The sequence below is a fragment of the Carcharodon carcharias genome, chromosome 30 (genome assembly GCF_017639515.1).
Source record: "Carcharodon carcharias isolate sCarCar2 chromosome 30, sCarCar2.pri, whole genome shotgun sequence".
NCBI lineage: Eukaryota > Metazoa > Chordata > Chondrichthyes > Lamniformes > Lamnidae > Carcharodon > Carcharodon carcharias.
Genome location: NC_054496.1, coordinates 5097625 through 5121098, shown reverse-complemented (window position 1 = coordinate 5121098; position 23474 = coordinate 5097625). Strand labels below are relative to the sequence as shown.

The window sequence follows — 23474 nt, the reverse complement described above, 5'->3', positions numbered from 1 at the left end:
TTGGTCGACCTTTATTGACCTACCCTAATATCGCCTTATGTGGCTTGGTGTCAAATCTTGTTTGTAATTACTTGTGTGAAACATTTTGGGACATCTTACTCTGTTGAAGATGCTATATTAATGCAGGTTGTTGTACCACTGTGCTGCCTAGTCTTGAGAGATATTGTAACAAGTAGAAATATGGTCTGATGAAACAAATGCTTTTGCTGGTGTGTTGTATGGGCCTAAAAGAGCACCTCCATATTACTCATGGAACGAAGGATGGCTGACATTATACAAGACTCCAATGATAACAAAAAATGCTGGAAATACTTAGCTGGGCTGGCAGCAGCTGCAGAGAGAAAAGGAGTTAACCTTTCAGTTTGAGGTGACCTCTCATTGAAACGGTTCTGATCCTAACCTGTTCCGAAGAAACGTTGTATTCAACTTGAAACGTTAACTCTGTATAAGTCTCCACAGATGCTGCCAGACCTGCTGAATTTTCCCAGTAATTTTTATTTTTTCAGATTTCCAGCCTCTGCAATATTTTGCATTGGTATGCAAGATTCCATTTACTTTCCATATTTGAGAATTTAGGATCTGCTTATTATTTCACAAAGTGGGCATTGCTGGCTAGGCCAGCATTTATTGCCCATCCCTAATTGCCCTTGAAAAGGTGGTGGTGAGCCACTTCCTTGAACTGCTGCAGTCCATGTAATAAGACTATAAGACGCAGGAGCAGAAATAGGCCATTTGGCCCATCGAGTCTGCTCTGCCATTCAATAAGATCATGGCTGATCTGATCCTCAACTTTCCTGCCTTTTCCCCATAACTCTTTATTCCCTTACTGATTAAAAATCTGCCTATCTCAGCCTTGAATATACATATTGACCCAGCCTCTACAGCTCTCTGCAGTGAAGAATTCCATAGATTAACTACCCCCTGAGAGAAGAAATTCCTCCTCATCTCTGTTTTAAATGGGTGACTCCTTACTCTGAGATTATGCCTTCTGGCCCTAGACTCTCCCACAAGAGAAAACAACCTCTCAGCATCTACCCTGTCAAGCCCCCTAAGAATCTTGTATGTTTCAGTAAGGTCGCCTCTCATTCTTCTAAACTCCAATGAGTACAGGCGCAACCTACTCAACCTCTCCTCATAAGAAAATCCCTCCATACCTGGGATCAACCCAGTGAACTTTCTCTGAACTGCTTCCAATGCCATTATATCTTTCCTTAGATAAAGTGACCAAAACAGTTCATGGTATTCGAGGTCAGATTCTCTCGTAACATTTAAATATTCACTTGCATTGCCCATAGCCTCCAGGGCTATGGGCCAGGCGCTGGAAATGGGATTAGGATCGTCAGATCTTTGTTGACTGGTGTGGACACGATGGGCTGAATGGCCGCCTTCTGTGCTGCAAATGCCTGAGTCTGAGTGTGGTCTAACTAGTGCCTTGTATAGTTTTAGCAAGACTTCCCTATTTTTATACTCCATTCCCTTTGGAATAAAGGCCCACATTCCATTTGCCTTACCTATTACCAGCTGAACTTGTATGCTAGCTTTTTGTGGTTCATGCATGAGGACCCCCAAATCCCTTTGTGCTGCAGCTTTCTGCAGTCTTTCACCAGTTAAATAATATTCAGCTCCTCTTCTTCCTGCCAAGGTGCATAACCTCACAATTTCCCACATTATATTCTATCTGCCAAGCTTTTGCCCACTCACTTAACCTCTATATCCCTCTGTGGACTCTGTGTCATCCTCACTACTTGCCTTCCCACCTATTTTTGTGACATCCGCAAAGTTGGCAGTAGTACATTCACTTCCCTCATCTAAGTCATTAACATACATTGCAATTAATTGTGGCCCCAGCACTGATCCCTGTGGCACTCCACTAGTTACAGGTTGCCATCCTGAAAATGCACCCCTTTTCCCAACTCTGGCTTCTATTAGTTAGCTAATCCGCTGTCCATGCTAACATACTACCCCCAACATCATGGATTTATTAAGTAGCCTTATGTGCGGTACCTTATCAAATGTCTTTTGGAAATTCGAATAGATTACATCTATTGGTTCCTCTTTATCTATTCTGCTTGTCACCTCCTCAAAGAATTCTAATAAATTTGTCAGGCATGATTTCCCCTTCATGAAGGCATGCTGACTCTGCTTGATTATTATATTATGCATTTCTAAATGCTCTGCTGTTACATCCTTTATAATAGACTTCAACATTTTTCCCAATGACAGATGTTAAGCTGACTGGATTTTAGTCACCTGTTTTTTTTGTGTCTCTTTTTAAATAAGGGTGTTACATTGGCAGTTTTCCAATCCTCTGGGACTTTTCCAGAATCTATGGATTCTTGGAAAATCACTACCAGTGCATCCATTATCTCTGTTGCTACTTCCTTAAATATGCTAGGATGCAACCCATCAGGTCCTGGTGACTTATCAACCTCTAGCCCCATTAGTTTCCCCAGTGCTTTTTCCCTAGTGATAGTTATTGTATTTATTTCTTCCTCCCTGCACCCTTCTCTCTCTTCCCCCCCCCCCCCCCCCCCCAAATTTTGCCCCTTGATTAATAGCATTTTTGGAATGCTATTAATGTCTTCTATCATGAAGACTGATGCTAAGTACTTATTCAACTCTGCCATTTCCTGGTTCCCCATTATTATTTCCCCAGCCTCATTCTCCAAGGGGCCAATGTTCACTTTGGCCTCTCTCTTCCTTTTTATATATTTAAAGAAGCTCTTACTGTCTGTTTTTATATTACTTGCTAGTTTACCCTCAAAGTTTATTTTCTCCCTCTTTATTACTTTTTCCATCATCTTCTGTTGGTTTTTAAAACTTTCCCAATTCTCTGGCTTACCACTAATCTTTGCCATATTGTACATTTTTTCTTTTAATTTGATACAATCCTTAGCTTCCTTGGTTTATTCCCTTCCTAGAATTCTCCTTCCTCACTGGGAAGTGAGTCATGAACTATTTTCTTAAACATTTGCCATTGTTCATCAGCCGTCTTTCTGCTAAACTCCTTTCCCAGTCCACTCCAGCCAACCCTGCCTTCATTTTTTTGTAATTACCCTTATTTAAGTTTAGCACAGTTGTTTCCGACCCAAGTTTCTCATCTCAAACTGAATGCTAAATTCTACCATGTTATGGTCACTGTTTCCTAGGGAATCTTTTACTCTGAGATAATTTATTAAACCTGCTTCATTTTATATTAACAGATTCAAAATAGCCTGATCCCTGGTTGGACCCACGATATATTGTTGAAGGAAACTGTCCCAAATATACTTGATGAATTCTTGTTTGTAGCTACCTCTGCCAATTTGATTTTTCTAACCTACATGAAGAGTAAAGTCACCTGTGATTAATGTACTGCCTTTTTTACATGCTCACATTATCTCCTGATTTATTCTCTGCCCTATAATATAGCTACTGTTAGGGGGCCTATAGTTTACTCCCACCAGTGTCTCCTTCCCCTTGTTATTTCTTACCTCCACTCATATGGATTCTACATCTTGCGATCCAAGATTATTTCTTGCTATTGTATTTATTCCATCTCATACTAACAAAGCTACCCCACCACCCTTTCCTGCCTGTCCTTTCGAAAAGTCACAGACCACTGAATATTTAGTTCCCTGCTTTGATCTCCTTATAACTATGTCTCTGTAATGGCTATAAGATCATACCCATTAACCTCTATTTGTGCCATTAATTCATTTATTTTGTTCTGAATATTACGTGCATTTAAGTAAAGAGCCATTAATTTTACCTTTTTACTATTTTCCCCCCTTTGACCCTGTTTGTTGCTTTTTTTTGTTTGTACACTCTGTCCTTTCCTGTCACACTCTGGGTATCATTACCTAAATCTCTGCCCTGCAATGCTGTCATATCCTTTTGCTTTGTAAGCCTACGTATCCCCTCTCCAGAACCCTCCCTACCTCTATTTAATTGAAAGCCCTCTCTACAGCCCTAGTTATTCGTTTGCCTGGACACTGGTCCCAGCATGTTGTGTAGGTACAACTACAGTGCTGTTGTGAAGGGAGTTCCACGAATTTGACCCAGTGTCAGTGAAGGAATGGCGATATTCCAAATCAAGATGGTGTGTGGCTTGGAGAACTTGCAGGTGGTGGTGTTCCTCTGCTGCCCTTGTCCTTTTAGATGGCAGAGGATGCAGGGTTGGAAGGTGCTATTGAAGGAGCCTTGGTGAGTTACTACAGTGCATCTTGTAGATGGTACACGCTGCTGCCACTGTGCATTGATGGTGGAAGGAGTAAATGTTGAAAGCGGATGGTGTCGAGCTCCTTGTGGTTAGAGGAGAGTATTCTGTCACACTCCTGACATATTCCTTGCAGATGGTGGACAGGCTTTGAGGAGTCAGGAGGTGAGTTACTCGCTGCAGGATTCCCAGCCTCTGACCTGCTCTTGTAGCCACTGTATTTATAAGGCTGGTCTAGTTTAGTTTCTGGTCAATGGTAACCCCTGGAATGTTGTTAGTGGGTGATTCAGTAATAATAATGCCATTGAATGTCAAGGGGATATGGTTGGATTCTCTCTTGTTGGAGATGGTCATTGCCTAGCACCTATGTGGCCCTGGCGGAACCCAAACTGGGCGTCAATGAGCATGCTATTGCTGACCAAGTGCCACTTGATAGCACTGCTGCTGACCCCTTCCATTATTTTACTGATGGGGTGGTAATTGGCCGGGTTGGAATTGTCCTGCTTTTTGTGGACAGGAGATACCTGGGTAAATTTCCACACTGCCCAATAGATGCCAGTGTTGCAATAGCTTGGCCTGGGGCATGGCAAGTTATGGAACACAAGTCTTCAGTACTGTTGCCGGAATGTTGTCAGTGTCCGTAGTCTTTGCAGTATCCAGTGCCTTCAGCCATTTCTTGATAACACATGGAGTGAATCTAATTGGCTGAAGAATTGCATCTGTGATGCTGGGGACCTCAGGAGGAGGCCGAATGGATCATGCTCTTGGCACTTCTGACTGAAGATTGTTGCGAATGCTTCAGCCTTATCTTTTGCACTGATGACCTGGTCTCCTCCATCATTGAGGATGGGGATATTTGTGAAGCCTCTTCCCAGTGAGTTGTTTAATTGTCCACCTCCATTCACAACTGGATGTAGCAGGTCTGCAGAGCGGTTGTGGAATCACTTAGCTCTGTCTATTGCATGCTGTTTTCTCTGTTTGGCTTACAAATATTCCTTTGTTGTAGCTTCACCAGGTTGACCTCGTTTTTAGGTATGCCTGCCTGCACTCTTCATTGAACTAGGGTTGATCCCCGGCTTCTTGATAATGTTAGAGTGGGGGATATGCTGAGCCATGAGTTTACAGGTTGGGGTTGAGTACAATTCTGCTGCTGCTAATGGCCCACAGCGCCTCATGGATGCCTAGTTTTGAGTTGATAGATCTTTTAAAAATCTATCCGATTTGGCATAGAAACTTAGAAACTAGGAGCAGGAGTAGGCCATTTGGCCCTTCGAGCCTGCTCCGCCATTCATTATGATCATGGCTGATCTTCCAACTCAATAGCCTGCTCCCGCTTTCTCCCCATATCCTTTGATCCCTTTCGCTCCAAGAGCTATATCTAACTCCTTCTTGAAAGCATGCAATGTTTTGGTCTCAACTACTTTCTGTGGTAACGAATTCCATAGGCTCACCACTCTCTGGGTGAAGAAATTTCTCCTCATCTCATTCCTAAATGGTCTACCCCAGATCCTCAGACTGTGACCCCTGGTTCTGGACTCCCCCACAATAGTGCCACACAGTATGATGGAGGGTATCCTCAGTGTGATCACGGGATTGTGCAGTAGTCACTCCTACCAATGTTGTCATGAACAGATGCATCTGCGGCAGGTAAATTCATAAGAATGAGGTCAAGTAGGTTTTTTCCTCTTGGTTCCCTCACCACCTGCTGCTGACCCGGTCTAGCACCTATGTCCTTTAGGGCTTGGCCAGTAGTGGTGCTACTGAGCCGCTCTTGGTAATGGACATTGAAGCCCTCCCACCAAGAGTACATTTTGTGCCCCTGCCACCCTTAGTGGCTCTGCCAGGTGGTGTTCAACATGGAGGGGTACTGATTCATCAGCTGAAGTGGGGCGGGTGTTGGGAATAGGTGGTAATGAGCAGGTAATTTCTTTGCCCTTGTTTGATCTGATGCCATGAGACTTTGAAGGGGCCCTGAGTCGATGTTGAAGACTCAAGCCCACTCCCTCCCACCTGTATGCCATTGTGCTGCTACCTCTGGTGGGTCTATCTTGTCGGTGGGACAGGACATACCCAGGGATGGTGATGGTGGTGTCTGGGACATTTTCTGTAAGATATGACTCTGAGTATGACTATGTTAGGTTTGACTCATCTGTGAGACAACACTCCCAATTTTGGTACAAGCCCCCAGATGTTAGGAAGTAGGACTTTGCAGGGTCGACAGGGCTGGGTGTGCTGTTGTTGTTTCCAGTGGTTCATCTGGTTTCATTCCTTTTAGACTTAGTGGTTTGATGCTACTGAGAGGCCAGACCAGCAGATTTCCTTCCCTAAAGGGCATTAATGGACCAGATGGATTCTTCCAACAGTTGACAATGGGTTCATGTTGACTACTGCCGATACTAGTTTTTAGTTCCAGATTTTTTAATTAATTGAATTTAAATTCCAACAGCTGCCGTGGTGGGATTTGAACCACCAAAGCATTAGCCTGGGGGTCTGGATTGCTAGTGTAACAATATTACCACAATGCCACTGTCACCACCTCCCCTTAAGAGTATCTGTAAAGTGTATGTAACTTATTTGATCACCCATCTGGTGCATTAATGTCCTTTAGGGAAGGAAATCTGCCAGCCTTACCTAGCCAGGCCTACATGTGGGTCCAGATCCACAGCTAAGTGGTTGACTCTTAACTGTGCTCTGAAATGGCCGAGCAAGTCACTCATTTGAAGGGCAATTAGCGATGGACAATAACTGCTGGCCTTGCCAGTGACACCCTCGTCCCATGAAAGAATAATTTTTTAAAAACGGAGATTTTGGATGTAACAGGTTGCCACTGCCTTAACCATTGATCTCTTTTCCGTTTTTAAACTCATCTGGAATTACAATCTTTGCCTCGTACATCCACCCTGTTCCCCTCGATAGTTCCTTTCAAAACCACAAATTGCTCATATTCTGCTGGGTAATAATTAGCTTTAATTCCAGCTAGAGTTATAATTTCATTCCTTGTCAGTTGCTGTTCTAAATCTTATTTTGTCTTTAATTAACTGACTTCTAGTCTGGAAAAAAAATGTCTTATTTTATGGTTGAAATCTTCAGTTGACTTACCCTCCCACCTTTATTTCTCACATCAAAGAAACAAGCCCCAACAATGGCAAAACTTGTTTTGAAGCAGCGTCGTTATTGTCAAAACCCATCTCAAGGTACTTCAGAGGCTTGATGAGAAACACATGCTGAGCCCCGAAGTTCAGGGTCAGGATGACCAAAACTTAGATCAAACAGGAAGCATTTTAAAGGAGATTGAAATGGAGAGGAATTCCAGAGAGTCAAGGTGGCTGAAGGCTTAGCTGGCAATGGTGGGTTGATTGGAAGGGAAATGTGTAAGATACAAGAGTCAGAGAACGAGTTTGGGGATGAGGGGTTTTGCCAGGCATGAGGAGATTATTGGGGTAGTTAGAGAATGAAGGCATAATGGGGAGTCAGCAGCAATAACTTGCATTTATATCGTACTTGTAACATGGTAAGACTTCCAATCATTCTATAGGGATGTGTGAGAGCAGGAATGCTGCTTTCACAGGAGGTATGAATATAGGTAATACAACTGGTTTGCTGTAGTTTGTTGAGCCTCTTTAAATAGATTCTGTTTACTGTAGTTTGTGTGGGCTGCTTAGACATTGTTTGCTGTTGTTTGTAGAGCCTCTATTTAATCAGAGTCCCAATAAACTAAAGCAAAACAAGATATATTTAAACAGAACCTTCACAAATTATACCAAACAATCTATTTAAACAATCTATTTAAACAGAGCCTGTAAAAGGTACACAAAACAGAATTGATTTAAACTGAGCCTCTACAAATTATAGCAACAAAATGTATTTAAACAGAACTTTTAAAAACTACACCAAACAATCACAGACAAAATCAGTCTGAAATGTTCAACTCACCTATTGCTTTAATGTGATAGATGGGTTTGCTTTTCCTTAATAGCACAGTTTCTGTGTCTCAATCACAACACTGCTGAAATTCAGCTCAACTTTTTACTTGCTTTCCTTTCCCATTTCCTCTGACTGTCTCTCTCTCTTTCCTTTCCCACTTTGTTTCACCCCCAAATCAGCTGAGGGCAGGGCTCTGGCCAACTCCTAATCTGAGGCTGCACCTGGGCCTGAAGCCTGGACCTTTTCCTCAGTCTGCAGGGGCTGAGCCCCTGTCCTGGGACACCAATGGTGCTGGGAGAAGGGGTGAGCTGCCAATGGAGCCTGGTGTCCCGCTCTCTTTCTCTGCCACGCGACCCCCCTGCCCCCCCCCCCCCCCCCCCCCCAAAGTTACTCTCACTTCACCACCCAATCGGCAGCTCCTGGATCTCAGGGTCTCGTTCTCTTCCCACAGTCTGGGCCTCAGGTGACTGCAGCAGGGGCTCAGGTGTCCGAGTATGGCGGCGGCTGACCCAGAGTGCAGCCCACAGTCGGGGGATGGGGGGGGGGAGACTGGATTTTGAAACCTCCCCTCGGGCAGGATGAAAAGGTGCAGTGGGCCGAGGGTTCCCCACCCCTGCTCTATAAACTACAGCAAACAGAATCTTTTCACCCCCCTGTAGTCACCACTATGCAGGAGCGTTGTGGCTTCAAGTTGTACTTGAGTTCTTGAGCACATAATGGCTAACATTTCAGTGGCAGTACTGAGGGAGGCTGCACAGGCATTGGTGCCCGCTTGGGTTAATGCCCCATATAACCGAAGGCCTGGTTCAGACAGATGCTATTTGAAGAACAGGGAGGGGGTGGGTTTCCAAGTACACATTCATTCCTCAACCACCATCTCATTGCTCTTTGTTATGCTACCCACTGAGCCTTAACTGGTACTTAATAACTATGGTAAAATCTGTCCTTGTGACTCTATCTTCTAAATCTGATGTGTGTCCCTCTCTCTCTCTCTCTGCAGACTGGATGTTGAATTGGAAACATGGCACTGTGTCCCTGCACCATGACGCACTCTGACTCTCAGCTGGATGGATGCCATTCTTCAGCAGGTCCAGGTTTGAGGGTGCACCTGTACTGGTCAAATGAAGGAACGCAGGATCTTGTTTTTACTGAAGGGGAGTTGGTTGCAGAGGACGTTTGCATTATGGCAGCACAGAAATGCTGTAAGGAAGCCTTTAATTCTTTCTTCAGTGTTGCTGGCCTGTTTATAGATTTTAGCTTTTTTCAATAAATGTCTTCGTCAAGTTGGAGGTATTTGCCTCAGTGCTGTAGGGCTAATGCACCCCCAGAGTGATACTGAGACATAGAGAACAGGAAGGCCCTCTACCGAGTCCTGTGTTGGCTAATTATAATTGGGGCAGGAATAGGGCTGCTACCCCTGGTGTGGAATGGCCCAGGCCAGGGATTAGGGACCTCCAAGTGTAGCTGGGGAGAATATTGCTGGAGTTTAATTGGTTGTTAATCGCATTGTGTTCCACAGCGGAGCCTCGGCCCTGGTGCTTGTCCAGCTGGGATTGTCAGACTTATTGGAGTGCTGGCTTGCAGGTTTATCTGGAGCAGAATAGTGAGCTTCACAGCCCACAGTGAGCACTCGACACTCTGGTCCATTCAGGGGCTGGTCAGTAATCCTTAGTGTCCAGGAGGTCTCCAGGCTGAGGCTGCCACAATTATTAATCTCTGTGCCAAACCTCATAGCCGGGTATGCTACCTTGCAGGCTCCTCAGCCCCAAAGCAACACTGATTATCCAAAGAGAGAATTGAAAGCACAACCTAGTTTTATTTGTGTGTTTTTTTTAAAGCCATTTCCCCGCTGTGCCACAACTTGTATGCGCTTTGTGACTTAAAAGAGAACCTTTGGTTTCCTCCAAATCACATCTTCAAGATTGATAAGGACCTGCGTCTGACTCTGCACTACCGCATGAGGTATGTATACTGTGTTCAGTGCTGTATGTATGCTGTATACTTCGTACTACGCTTTGCTCACAGGTCCACCATTAGTGTAGTCGAATCCTGCCAAACAATACATACTGTTAGAAATAAAATTAGAGCTTGCTGAGACCAACATTGGGACCTTGGGACCCAACACTGAGACCCTGCACAGTGATTTCAAATCTTTCAGCATTTTTTATATAAATCGCACCACCTGATTTCATGATAAGTGTGAGAATGTTAGTGTGATGGGGAAGAGGAAATACTCTCATGACAGAGGTTAAAAAGAAACGAGCAGCAATTCAGTCAGTATTTTGACTTGGGAAACTTAATCTAAATATTTCTCACCTTTCTCTGACCGATCTCCTGAGCAGTCCCAATGTTTTCTACTTTAATTCTCAATGAGCCACCTCCCTGTTCATTGACTCTTCTGAGCCTCACCTATCACTAATTGCAGCCAATAGCAGGGAGCTGTAACAATTAGACAGTGTTTGAACACACAGGCCTGGCATCAGCAAATCTTGTATTTGCATAATTGTTGTGCCTTCTGTCTTGCAGGTTTTATTTCAAGAATTGGCATGGCATGACTGAAAAGGAGCCTCGGGTATACCGATGGATGCCGAAAAAGAATGACCATGAGAAACTTGACCAAGGCAGCCCTCTGTTTGACCACATGTCACTCAATTACATCTTCGCACAGGTGGGTCTTGTAAAGCTTCCTGTAGTGCACGTTTGGGGGTGGGGGTGGAGTGTGGGAGGTGGGAAAGGAGAGAGATGCAGATAAAACGCCCTGTGCCTTCAGTTTCCTCTATGCCAGGTGTTATCACTGGCAGTTACTGTGCTCCCTGACCCTTGCTAGTGGTGCTCATGGTAACTTCTCTTTCATGCTTTTAACTGTGGCTGTGTGTGCAGAGCATTGATCAAAAACTTACCTTCTGAGACACATCTCATTCTGGCAGCTTTTCTTGACTTTATTGTGATTGGTGATTTTTTTTTTAAATGAAGGCTTTTCTGATCTTGAATTAAACGTACATTTATGAACTGTCAAACAGCCCAGCCCTGTACAATATCACAACTTTGATTGCAAGGAATATTGAATGTATTCATGATCAATATGTTACCTGTGAACTTGCTGAATCAGAGATTTTCTGCCAGGCTACTTTTAAAATTGGCTGTTTTATTTATGCTAGATGCTTGTGTATATGTTGCCTTTATTTTCAGAAGGGCATTGACTCTGGCTGAGTTCCACTGTCAGCTTTTCAGTATCTTGCCCAAATGGTCACCATAAGTACAAGTCCTCTGGCCCACTGATGGTGCTCCACCCTTTTGTTAGTCATGGCAGTTCTTCATTCATTTAATCCCCATTGTTAACCCTTTTCCCTCATCACTTCAGACTCTTACTTGCCAGGCCAGTATCCATCTTACTTTTAAACTCCTCAGTTGATTCTCCATCTTCTGGAGTTCTCTCAACCCATTATGTGAAGGTATTTTCCACGACCATATTGATCACTACAGTTATATAGTTGTGTTTCTTTATTTGTTCATGGGATAGGGGAGTTGCTGGCAAGTCCAGCATTTGATGTCCATCCCTAATTGCTCTTGAACTGAGTGGCAATGCTAGGCCATTTCAGATGGCGGTTAAGAGTCAACCACATTGAAGTCACATGTAAAGTTGTCCAGGTAAGGTTTTCCTTTTTTTATTCATCCATGGGATATGGGCATAGCTGGGTGGGTCAGCATTTACTGCCCATCCCTAATTGCCTTCGAGAAAGTGATGGTGAAATGCCGCCTTGAACCGCTGCAGTCCATGTGGTGTAGGTATAACCCACAGTGCTGTTAGGGAAGGAGTTCCAGGATTTTGACCCTGAGTCCTTCCCTAAGGCACTTTAGTGAACCAGATGGATTTTTACAACAATGGACAGTTTCATGGTCATAGTGGCAGCAGTGTGTGTACCATCTACAAGATGCACTGCAGAAACTCACCAAGGCTACTTAGGCAGCACCTTCCAAACCCACAATGGCTACCATCTAGTAGGACAAGGGTAGCAGACACATGGAACGCGACCGCCTGGAAGTTCCCCTCCAAGTCGTTCACCATCCTGACTTGGAAATATATCACCGTTCCTTCACTGTCGCTGGTTTAAAATCCTAGAACTCCCTCCTTAACATCACTGTGGGTGTACCTACACCACATGGATTGCAGTGGCTTAAGAAGGCAGCTCACCACCACCTTCTCTAGGGCAATTACGGATGGGCAATAAATTCTAGCCTAGCCAGCGAAGCCCACATCCTGCAACAACGAATGAAAAAAAAATTGAGACTAGCTTTCAATTCCAGATTTCATAATTGAATTTAAATCCTATCAGCTGCCATGGTGGGATTTGAACCCATGTCCCCAGAGCAGTATCCTGGGCCTCTGGATTACTAATCCAGTGACATCACTGCCCCCATCTCCCCCAAAAGTCTGCAGACATATTTGCTTTGTGTGTGACCTTTGACAATGAGTGTTTCCAGACACTGAGACTGTGGGATCTATCAGATCCACCTCTCTTATTCTCACCCAGTGCTCACATGTGCTCCTTTCCAGCAGAGGGTCACAGGGAAATATTCAGACTGACTAACCTAAATTGGTTGTTTGTTTCCCCACCTCTCTTTCAGTGCAATGTAAAGTCTTTAAAGACATAGATAATTTTGTTTGACGTTCCCTCTTTTTTCCCCCATCCACAGCTCTCCAGCTGCTATTAGTTATCCATGCCTGCTGCTTGTTTCTTGTAAATTATTCTTTCTTTTGATTGAAAAGCTTCCTTCGCATTCTGCCCAGGCAATTCCTCTGAGCACACTATCCACGCAGACCCTCCAGTGCTGTACTGAGGGAGTGCTACATTACCAGAGTTGTGGCACCTTTTAATTGGAATGTTGCTGTCATTCAGCTCAGTTTGAGAAAAGCATGGGGTTCTGCTGCAGATTAGACCCAAACTAGCCCCTCAGACAGATATCATCAAAATAGATGAGCTTGTCAGTCATCATTGTTTGTAGGATCTTGCTGTGCTAAACCAGCTGCTGCTGATAGAACAACAGCCAGTTGGGTGCGTCAAAATAAAGAGTTGCGATTAAGATGCTTTTTAGCATTGGCAGTCCACCTATGAAACCGCTGTGCCGATGTTATCAGAAGCAACTGACCAGTGCTGTTTGTGTGTTTTCAGGGTAAACACGATTTTATTAATGGATTTGCTCCACTCCGAGAGCCGCAGCACGAGCAGGATGTACATGTCTTCCAAAATGAGAGCCTGGGAATGGCTGTCCTGCATCTTTCATACATTGCAGCCCAGAGTAATCGTTCGCTTAGCGAAGTGGCCAAGGAAGTAAGGTGTGTGAAAAGGCATGCTCAAGTTGGTCTGAATGCATGATCAGTTTGTCGTGGTCCTCTTGACATGACAAAATGCCTTCAAATAAAGGTGTGTACATGTGCAACAGCCCAGACGATGGAGAACCACTTGAGGTGTTTAAAAGTGATATGGATACCAACTTGAGTATGAAGTGGAGTGGAGTGGTGTTGTGTTTTCCAGTTTTAGGGAGGTGGGTGAGGAAGCAGGAAGGGGGCAACATTGAGAAGCTTTCTTCATTGAGAATTGCAGATGAGCAGTGACAGGTCACCGTGCAGGACCAACAGCGTAGAGAGTAGTTGGGGAGCAAGATAGGGTTGATCAGGAAGTAAAGTTGGAATTGGACGTTTGTACATTGTGTGCAGGGGTAAAAGTTGGCTCAATGTTGTTGTACATGCGTCTCCCCTTCATATATTTGCTTACTCCCTTTTTCGGTTTCTGCTCCCTCCCCAGATAGAGGTAATGGAAGTGGATGGGGGTGGTGGTGGTGGGGGGCAGGCGGCAGGCGAGAGGGTGAGGCAGACGGAGAGGGGAAATAAACAGAAAATTCTGAATTATGTTTTTATATGTTAAATTATGGCAAGCCTGCCCATATCTGAAAGACAGATAGACAGATTAAGAGGTGTCTGGTGGGATTGGTGGCAGTGAGATGCCATTACTGGCTTGTTATCATTTGAAAGGTTCTGTGAGATGTTGACTCTAATTGGCTTCCTTTCCCTACTCTTCTCTTTATCAGCTTTAAGAGGTGCATCCCGAAGGCATTCCGTGCAAAAATAGACAAGTGTAACACCCTGACCAAGATCCGGCTTAAACGCGGTTTCCGAAAGTTTGTGAGGAGCTTCCAGTTGCCTGCGGTTAGCTCTGGGAAGGTGATCCAGCACGACATTATGTTCAAATACCTGTCTACTTTGGAGAATCTTTGCACCAACTTTGGAGGCGAGATCTTCCGCGTTCCGTATTTGGAGGTGCTTCCAGAAAGTAGCAGGACCCCTTACATAAACAATCGGTATTATGTGAAGACCACAGAGGATATCTTCCTTCCAACAGTGGATACTCAGGAACATGAAGTGCTGGTGATGGGGACAGAGGGAATTCAGTGGAGGATACCGAAAAAGGTGAACACTGGCTATAGTGCAGGGGTTGGGGTGGGGTGCATGATGCCAAGCAGAGTTGTATATTAATAAGATATTACATATAACCAACATGTTCCAAATTACCCTGTCTGCAGAGGACATGGTAAACCTTTTGATCTTTGTTCTGTCCATTTGGGTTAAATGTGAACGATTTAGCTAATGTTTTATTTATTTATTTCTCCTTTTTCTCAGAATGAGCCTCTGGTTTTGGAATCTTAGTTTCTATGAGGCACCTGCGCACACTGACCCATTCAGCTCCCTGTAAATATTGACGCACTTAGCGGGACTCCCTGTAAATCCTGACACTGCACCCCCCCCACCCCGATACCCTGTAAATCCTGATACATTCCCCGGGAATCCTCGGTAAATGCTGACACACTCACCAGGACTTCCTGTAAATACTGACACACCCCCCAGGGATACCCTGCAAATACTGACTCACTCCCCGGGAATCCCCTGCAAATACTGACTCACTCCCCGGGAATCCCCTGCAAATACTGACACACTCCCCGGTATCCCTTGTAAGTACTGGCACACACCCCAGGGATCCACAGCAATTACTGACACACTCGCCCCCAGGAATTGTCACCAGGGATCCCCTGCAAATACACACTCCCCGGGGATCCTTTGAAAATACTGGCACACTCCCCGGGATGCCCCCTTTAAATGCAGACACACTGCCCAGTGAACCCTGCAAATGCAGCCACACTCCCGGGGGATCCCATGCAGATACTGACACTGACATACTTCCCAGGGATCCCCTGCAAGTACTGACACTGACATACTTCCCAGGGATCCCCTGCAAGTACTGACACTGACCTACTTCCCAGGGATCCCCTGCAATACTGATACACGCCCCAGGGACTGCCCTCAAATACTGCCACACTCCCTGGTGATCCTTGTAAATACTGACACGCTCTCCTGGACCCCTGGCAAATACTGGTGCTCTCCCCGCGGACACCCTTTTAATAGTGGCCTGCTTCCTGCGGACGCCCTGTAAATAGTGGCGTGCTGCTTGGGAATCCAGCACTAGGGGGTTCTCTACAATTACTGAAGTGCTCCCTGAGGATTCCTTGCAAAAATGAACACGCTACTGCAGTTCCCCTGCTGTCAGAAAAAGATATCAAATAGATCAACAGCAATGTGGCAGTACGTAATAGAACACAGAATTCCTGTGGTACATGTAGACTCCAGGCAAATAGAAATCTGATGAGCCGTACATCCTCTCCTCCTGTATCTCTCAGGAATTCAGGATGTCACTGAGATGCTGGTGTCCAGTTGCTGGAATGACAATATCTTATCCTTTATATTCAAGTAGCACTTTTAAGTTGTTTTCCCATTATCCCTGCCGTGTTCTCTCCACAACATTTATTGATTTGTGTCTCCCCATGTGCCTTTATACAGCTGGCTGCTGGGGCTATTTGAGAGATGAATGTCGTGATGTTCCCTCCGGTTTTCTTCCCCCTGCTGTGTTTGGATATTATTTTCGTCCCCTGATCTTGCACCCCTCCTGATGATAGAGGCTGACATGCAATTCCATTGGCACTGACTGCCTATCTGCACACACACGTGCAAGCTGACATAATGTGAGCCTGCAGGCTATTACTTTGATGGTAGTGGATGGGGAAATTATTGCAGCCCAGCCCAGTCTTGCTCTTAAGCAGTGTCTACGCATGTGCATTTCATGGCTGTGGGCAGCAGTGGCACTTGGGAGCTGGAATCGTGGTGTTTTTATCCACTCTTCTCACTCCAAGACGTTGAGTCCAGTTGCAGCGCTGCTTTGCACTGCTCAGAATTGGGAATTAACCTGGACCTTTCTAGTCCATATAGCTCAATGCCTCGCTCATTGATACACATACAGTCTACAGTCAATTACTATGTCAGCCTTCCAGTGAGAATTGTGTTAATGTTTCTGAAATGCTGTTTGAGCACAGGCTGTCAGGCTGATGTTTCTTAGCCTTGTACTGCTGCTTCCAGAAGCTGCAGGTAATGGCTTGTCAAATACCATCAGATTATTGATGACTGTGTTGTCACCAGTAGTAGCCTGTGATCTGACATTTTTATTGCTAACCAGAGCTATCCCTTTAAGGACACTGCCCAGATGCATGGAAAATAGTCTAAACAGGTAGGACCAGGCAATTCTAACTGCTTGTAAATTTCTGATTTCAACTCATTAACTCTTTCTGAAGGCTTATTTTTCATTTGTAAGAAAATATAAGAGTTTACAGCCGGTGCCTACTAGATGTTAGAGATATTTGTTGATATTCCAAATTCAGACAAAACTGGTACAATTCAAGTATTGTGCAGTAATGGATGTATTTTTTTATAAATAGCCTGCACCCATCAAAAAGACTGGTTGGAAGGGAAAACCTGCAGACAATGGCAGTAATAAATCAAATGAAGCAGAGGAGTTCACTGAGAAGCCATGGAACCATTTCTGTGATTTCAAGGATATTACACACATTGGCATCTCTGACTGCAGGGTCAGTGTCCATCGACAAGATAACAAATGTATGGTGAGTAATCTCTCTCTTTTGCCAATTTTCATTCCTCCCCTTTACTCCTCCTCTTGGTGGTGTATGTTTTCATGGGTGCTGGTCACCCACTGATTCCTTGGCTTAGTGCCTATGGGCATGTGTGAGTGTTTGTACTGAGAGAAGCCCGGTCCTGTCTTCCGATCATGTATACGCTTATAGGCAGCGCTTGATTGTAATCAGACTTGGGAATTTCTCTGAATCTTCCCAATTAGAACACATCAATTACTATGTCAGCAGAATCAAAACTGGGGCCTTGCTGTTCTGCCTGGTGGTGGGGGGCATTTTTTTTGTTTATTCTGGAGTGAAAGCTGCTGTTAGTAAAATCTCTAGCAGTCAACTATGTTAGTGTGGAGTGAGAACCATGACTGCACATTGAATATATTTTTAAGTAGAGATTCAGCTGTGGAGCTAAGCCCTGTGTTTTGTTGAACATCGGCCCCTTCCATTGTTTTATGAGCTGGAGCAGTTGTCACTGTAATTGGATATGCTGTAGGCAAGTAATTATAGAGCTATTTTACAGTGATGGGAGTTCCATTTCAATAAATTACACAAGGAATGTGGGGGCGGGGGGAGAGACTGACTAGCTTGATGTTTGTTTTATTTAGTATACTGAATTTCAGTCCTCTTTTAGGATTACAGTTGCAACTTACAGATCACAGAACACATTTTTGTGACTTGGCGACATCCTCTCGTTGCTCTTTACCTACTTTCCTGGTCTCAAGATCCCTTCTGTTGCAAAAATCATCTGATCCATTTAGTCTCATCCTTCCACAATATTAAGCCAGCAATCTCCCCACTTCAGCATCAAGCTATTTCTTTAGAGCCAAAGGAATAGGGAGAAAAATTAAAAGTAGAATGTGTGCAGCAAGTAAAGATGGTGATCTAAAGGTTGCCGGTGTCCCCAGTCTTTCTCAACAGGGGCTGTCAGGGCTTCAATGTGATAAAATTAACCTGAGGGGGAAAATATTTGCCATTGTTCTGCTTCAGATTCTGATCTGGTGACTCTTGATAGGAAGCGCGCAAGGAAACCAAGCCTGAGACCTGACCGCTCCTTTGGGAAAGGAGAACTACTGGGCCCAGGAAATCCAACTCCAGTAAGAATCACTGGCTTTAAAGAGAGAGGAGAGGGGGGAAAAAAATTATGATTGGTGTTTGCATTCCTCCAATTCCGGCTGCTTGAACATCCTGCAATTGGTAGCCATGCCTTCAGCCTAAGCTCCGGAATTACCTCCCTAAACCCCTCGACCTCTTTCCTCCTTTGTTACTCATTAAATATAGCTCTTTGACAAAGCTTTAGGCTGCTAGTCCTAATATTTCATTATGTGGCACAGTGTCAGATTTGTTTGATAATGCTCTTGTGGAATGCCCTGAGACATTTTACTTTGTTTTAAGGTGTTATATGAATGCAAATTGTTGTTGTAGTCTGGCATTTTCACTTCTTTATGTCACTGACGCACTTAGTGGAGCTTGATAAACAAGAATATTACTAAGGACATCGGGACCAAATTCTGTGATGGCACCAACCATCTCTCCACTTTGTTCTTTGAGAATTAGATATGTAAGCCTGTATGGATTGTTATTTTCAAAATCCCAACTTGGACAAAACAAATGTATCATCAACCATATGTGACAGAGTCTAAAGCAAGTTTTCAAACTTAACTGTATGGAAAAACAGTTAATAACATTGACACTTTCCCAAAGACCCCCAGTTAATACTGATATGTGCCCAGGAACCCCTTGCAAATCCTGACACTCTTGGGGGAGACCTCTTGGTCACAAATTCGAAAAGACACAGCTACCTAAAGGTAAACAGTGCTATCATTGCAGAAAGTATTTAGTACTGGCAAGCTGCAATAACTAGCTCAAGAAAATAACTAAGTGAACAGAAACAACGACATGAAATACACATTCCCTGAGGTACTGTCCTGATAGGTTGGCCCCAGCACGACAGAAATATGATGCCTTCATGGATCACAGTTCGAAAACCTGCATTGAGCCTTTTATACCATGTGCCTGCTGTCCAGTCTTCAGGCACTGTGTGCACTGGAACTAATCTCTTTTTTCTTGTTATTTGTAGGATCTGGTACTGCCCTCACACAAACAAGCACTGTCCTTCGCGGCACTGATCGATGGCTACTCTCGCTTGACGACTGACTCACATCACTACCTCTGCCATGAGGTGGCTTCTCCACGGGTTGTGCTGAGCATCACCAGTGGCATCCATGGGCCAATGCAGTAAGTGTCAGTGTGGCTGAAGATCCTGATCGGTCTTTTCTTTAATCTTTCTATATATTCATTAGTACTGGGCCATAGAACCCCCACTTCAGCCACCCAGTATCAATATCCCTCTTCACTGTCCCCTTCAAACACTCCCAGGGCAGGTACAGCACAGGGTTAGATACAGAATAACTCCCTCTACACTGTCCCCATCAAACACTCCCAGGGCAGGTACAGCACGGGGTTAGATACAGAATAACTCCCTCTACACTGTCCCCATCAAACACTCCCAGGGCAGGTACAGCACGGGGTTAGATACAGAGTAAAGCTCCCTCTACACTGTCCCCATCAAACACTCCCAGGGCAGGTACAGCACGGGGTTAGATACAGAGTAAAGCTCCCTCTACACTGTCCCCATCAAACACTCCCAGGACAGGTACAGCACAGGGTTAGATACAGAATAACTCCCTCTACACTGTCCCCATCAAACACTCCCAGGACAGGTACAGCACGGGATTAGATACAGAATAACTCCCTCTACACTGTCCCCATCAAACACTCCCAGGGCAGGTACAGCACAGGGTTAGATACAGAATAACTCCCTCTACACTGTCCCCATCAAACACTCCCAGGGCAGGTACAGCCCGGGGCTAGACACCAAGTTTATGATAGTCAACTTTATAGAATCATCATAAAATGATTTTCAGGATGTGGACAGTGCCCTCAGGAATGGCACTCATGGCATTGATTCATAGTGACACTGCACTTGGGCCAGCCAGTGTAGGGGTGACCAGTTCTCTACCCTGAAAAATACCCATTGGGTTTATTTGACAATACACCAGCTGTTCTGGTACCAACCCACAAATCACCAGATTTATTGCCCTGGTGAAAGTGAACTCGAGTGCATTGAGATGTCAGTTTATTTCCATAACCAGTGTGGGTCTATGCTCATTAAGAACAGGACTGTGACTTTCCAAACTGATTTAACTTGGGATCCTTACCATCAAAAGGGTGGTGATTTTTGTTGCATCCTTCCTTGATAAGGAGGAAGTGTTGAATAGACTGTCGGTACTAAAGTTGACAAGGCACCTGGACCGGATGAGATGTGTTCAAGGATATTGAAGGAAGTGAGAGTAGAAATTGCAGGGGCACCAGCAATTCCCTAGACTTGGGTGGTGCCAGAGGACTGGAAAATTACAAAAATTACACCCTTGTTCAAAAAAGGTTGTAAAGATAATCCCAGCAATTACAGACCAGTCAGTTTAACCTCAGTGATGGGCAAGATTCGAGAAACAATTATTTGGGATAGAGTTAGTCATATGGAAAAATAGGGGTTGATAAGAGCCAGAATGGATTTCTAAAGGGGAAATCATGTTTAACTAACTTGCTGGAATTTTTTAGAGGTAACAGGTCAATGAGAGTAATGCTGTTGTTGTGGTGTACATGGACTTTCAAAAGGCATTTGACACAATACCACACAACCGACTTGTGAGAAAAGTTATTGCTCGTGGAATAAAAGGAACAGTAGCAACGTGGATACAAAATTGGCTGAAAAATGGGAAGCAGAGAGCAATGGTCAATCAATATTTTTCTGGCTGGAGGAAGGTTTGTAGTGGAGTTCCCCAGGGGTTGGCATTGGGACCCTTGCTGTTCCTGATATATATTAATGATCTAGATCTTGGTGTGCAGTGGACAATTTCAAAGTTTGCAGATGATACAAGGCTTGGGAGTGTTGTGAACTTTGAGGAAGTTGGTGTGGAACTTCAAGAGGATATAGACAAGTTGGTGGAATGGGCAGATAGGTGGCCGATGAAGTTCAATGTGGAGAATTGTGAGGTGATGCACTTTGGTAGGAAGAACATGGACAGAAAATATAAAATAAGGGCTGAAATTTTGAAGGGGGTACAGAAGCAGAAAGACCTAGGTTGTGCATAGATCATTGAAGGTGGCAGGACAGGTGGAGAGAGCAGTTAATAAAGCATATAGTAACCTGGGCTTTGTTAATAGAGGCATAGAGTTCAAGAGCAACGAGGTTATGCTGAATTTTTATATAAGACACTCGTCAGATATCAGCTGAAATATTGTGTATAGTCCTGGGCACCATATTATAGAAAGGATGTGAACACATTGGAGAGGGTTCAGAAGAGGTTTACAAGAGTGGTTCCAGGAATGAGAAACTTCAGCTATGAGGGTAGGTTGGAAAGGTTGGGATTGTTTTCCTTGGAGAGAAGGCGGCTGAGAGGAGATTTGCTAAACATTTTCAAAATCATGAGGGGGCTGGACAGAGTAGATAGGGAGAAGCTGTTCCCACTCATAAAAGGATCAAGAATGAGAGGGCACAGATTTAAAGTGATTTGCAAAAGAAACAAGTGTGACATGAGAAAAAACTTTTTCACACAGCGAGTGGTTCGGGTGTGGAATGTACTGCCTGGAAGTGTGGTGGAGGAGGGTTTAATCAAGGCTTTCAAGAAGGCATTAGATTATTATTTGAAGAGAAACAATGTGCGAGGGTACAGGGAACAGGCAGGGCAATGCACTAGGTCATTTGGAGAGCCATTGCAGACAAGGACCAAATGGCAGCCTCCTGTGCCGTTGTGATTCTGTGATTTCACTGAACCCTGAAGTGTAGTCCCTGCAGTCACACCCAATTCAATCCACAGCTCTGTCCACTGAATCACCTACTCCATACGACATTCTTCTAACTCTTCCTGTTGTGACTCATGTTTCAATTTCTTCTTAACCTTTTTACCAATAACCCATTGCAACATTGCACTCTAAGGCCAGTGTCACTCTCACCCTGACTAATGTTTCTCATTATCCGATCTGTCACTATGTCTTCAATTTCTATCTAACAGTCAAGATTCATGGAATGGGAAAAGCAGAACATAGTTAGTTTGGGCGGAAAAACGTTCCACTATCCACCTCGATCACAAAAAACCCAAAAATAAATGGAGATTAACCCACAGAAAGGGGAGTAATCTTTTGTGTACATGGATGTGGATAAATACCACACTGCTTGTTGGAGATCTTTATCTTGGATTTGGTTTACTCCAACTTTATCCTCCCCATCTCTCATGAAGGCTTTGAGCTTTGTAAGGGTACAGTGCGGTGCCACAACAATACAATACGGTATGGTATGGTGCAGTATGCTGCATTATAGTAATAAATGCTTTGGTATGGTTGGCCTCAGTAGTTAATCTTCATGTGCAAGTCGGCATCAGGCTCCTTGATTGTGGGAAGCAGCACAGTCAAGCCTAACACGGTCCCCATTCAACATTGACAGGCAGGAACCTCCCATCAGGAATCACTGGACAGCTAACCTAAACTGATTGTTGCCTCCCCCTCAGCCAGTCGCAGTGGCTTTTCATTCAAATGCAGCAAGACCTGGACAATATCCAGGCTTGGGCTGACAAGTGGCAAGTAACATTCATGCCACACAAGTGTCAAGCAATGACCACCTCCAACAAGAGAGAATCCAACCATCACCCCTTGATGTTCAATGGCATTACCATCACTGAATCCCCCACTATCAACATCCTGGGAGTTTCCATTGATCAGAAACTGAACTGGTCTAGGTCAGAGGCTAGGAATCGTGCGACGAGTAATTCACTTCCTGACTCCCCAAAGCCTGTCCACCATCTACAAGGCACAAGTCAGGAGTGCGATGGAATACTCTTCACTTGCCTGGATGAGTACAGCTCCCTCAACACTGAAGAAGCTGGACACTCTCCAGGACAAAGCAGCCTGCTTGATTGGCACCACATCCACAAACGTTCACTCCCTCCACCACCGACGCACAGTAACAGCAGTGTGTACCATCTATAAGATGCACTGCAGGAATTCACCAAGGCTCCTTTGACAGCACCTTCCAAACCCATGACCACTACTACCTAGAAGGACAAGGGCAGCAGATAGATGGGAACACCACCACCTGGTGGTTCCCCTCCAAGTCACTCACCATTCTGACTTGGAAATATATCACTGTTCCTTCACTGTCACGGGGTCAAAATCCTGGAACTCCCTCCCTAACAGAACTGTGGGTGTACCGACACCACATGGACTGCAGTGGCTCAAAAAGGTAGTTCACCACCACCTTCTCAAAGGCAACTAGGGA

General features: G+C 44.5%; 1 protein-coding gene across 2 annotated transcripts in view; it reads left to right on the top strand.

Annotated features, from left to right (window-relative positions):
* Positions 1–23474, top strand: part of tyk2 (tyrosine kinase 2) — an 88359-nt gene that overhangs the window by 35257 nt on the left and 29628 nt on the right. For both annotated transcript variants that reach the window (XM_041177002.1, XM_041177000.1), the window contains 7 exons: positions 9123–9324; positions 9961–10084; positions 10649–10790; positions 13294–13457; positions 14210–14588; positions 16940–17122; positions 19221–19378. In XM_041177002.1, coding sequence (XP_041032936.1) covers positions 9144–9324; positions 9961–10084; positions 10649–10790; positions 13294–13457; positions 14210–14588; positions 16940–17122; positions 19221–19378 — 1331 coding nt within the window. In that variant the 5' untranslated portion in view covers positions 9123–9143. The remainder of the gene's footprint in view (positions 1–9122; positions 9325–9960; positions 10085–10648; positions 10791–13293; positions 13458–14209; positions 14589–16939; positions 17123–19220; positions 19379–23474) is intronic.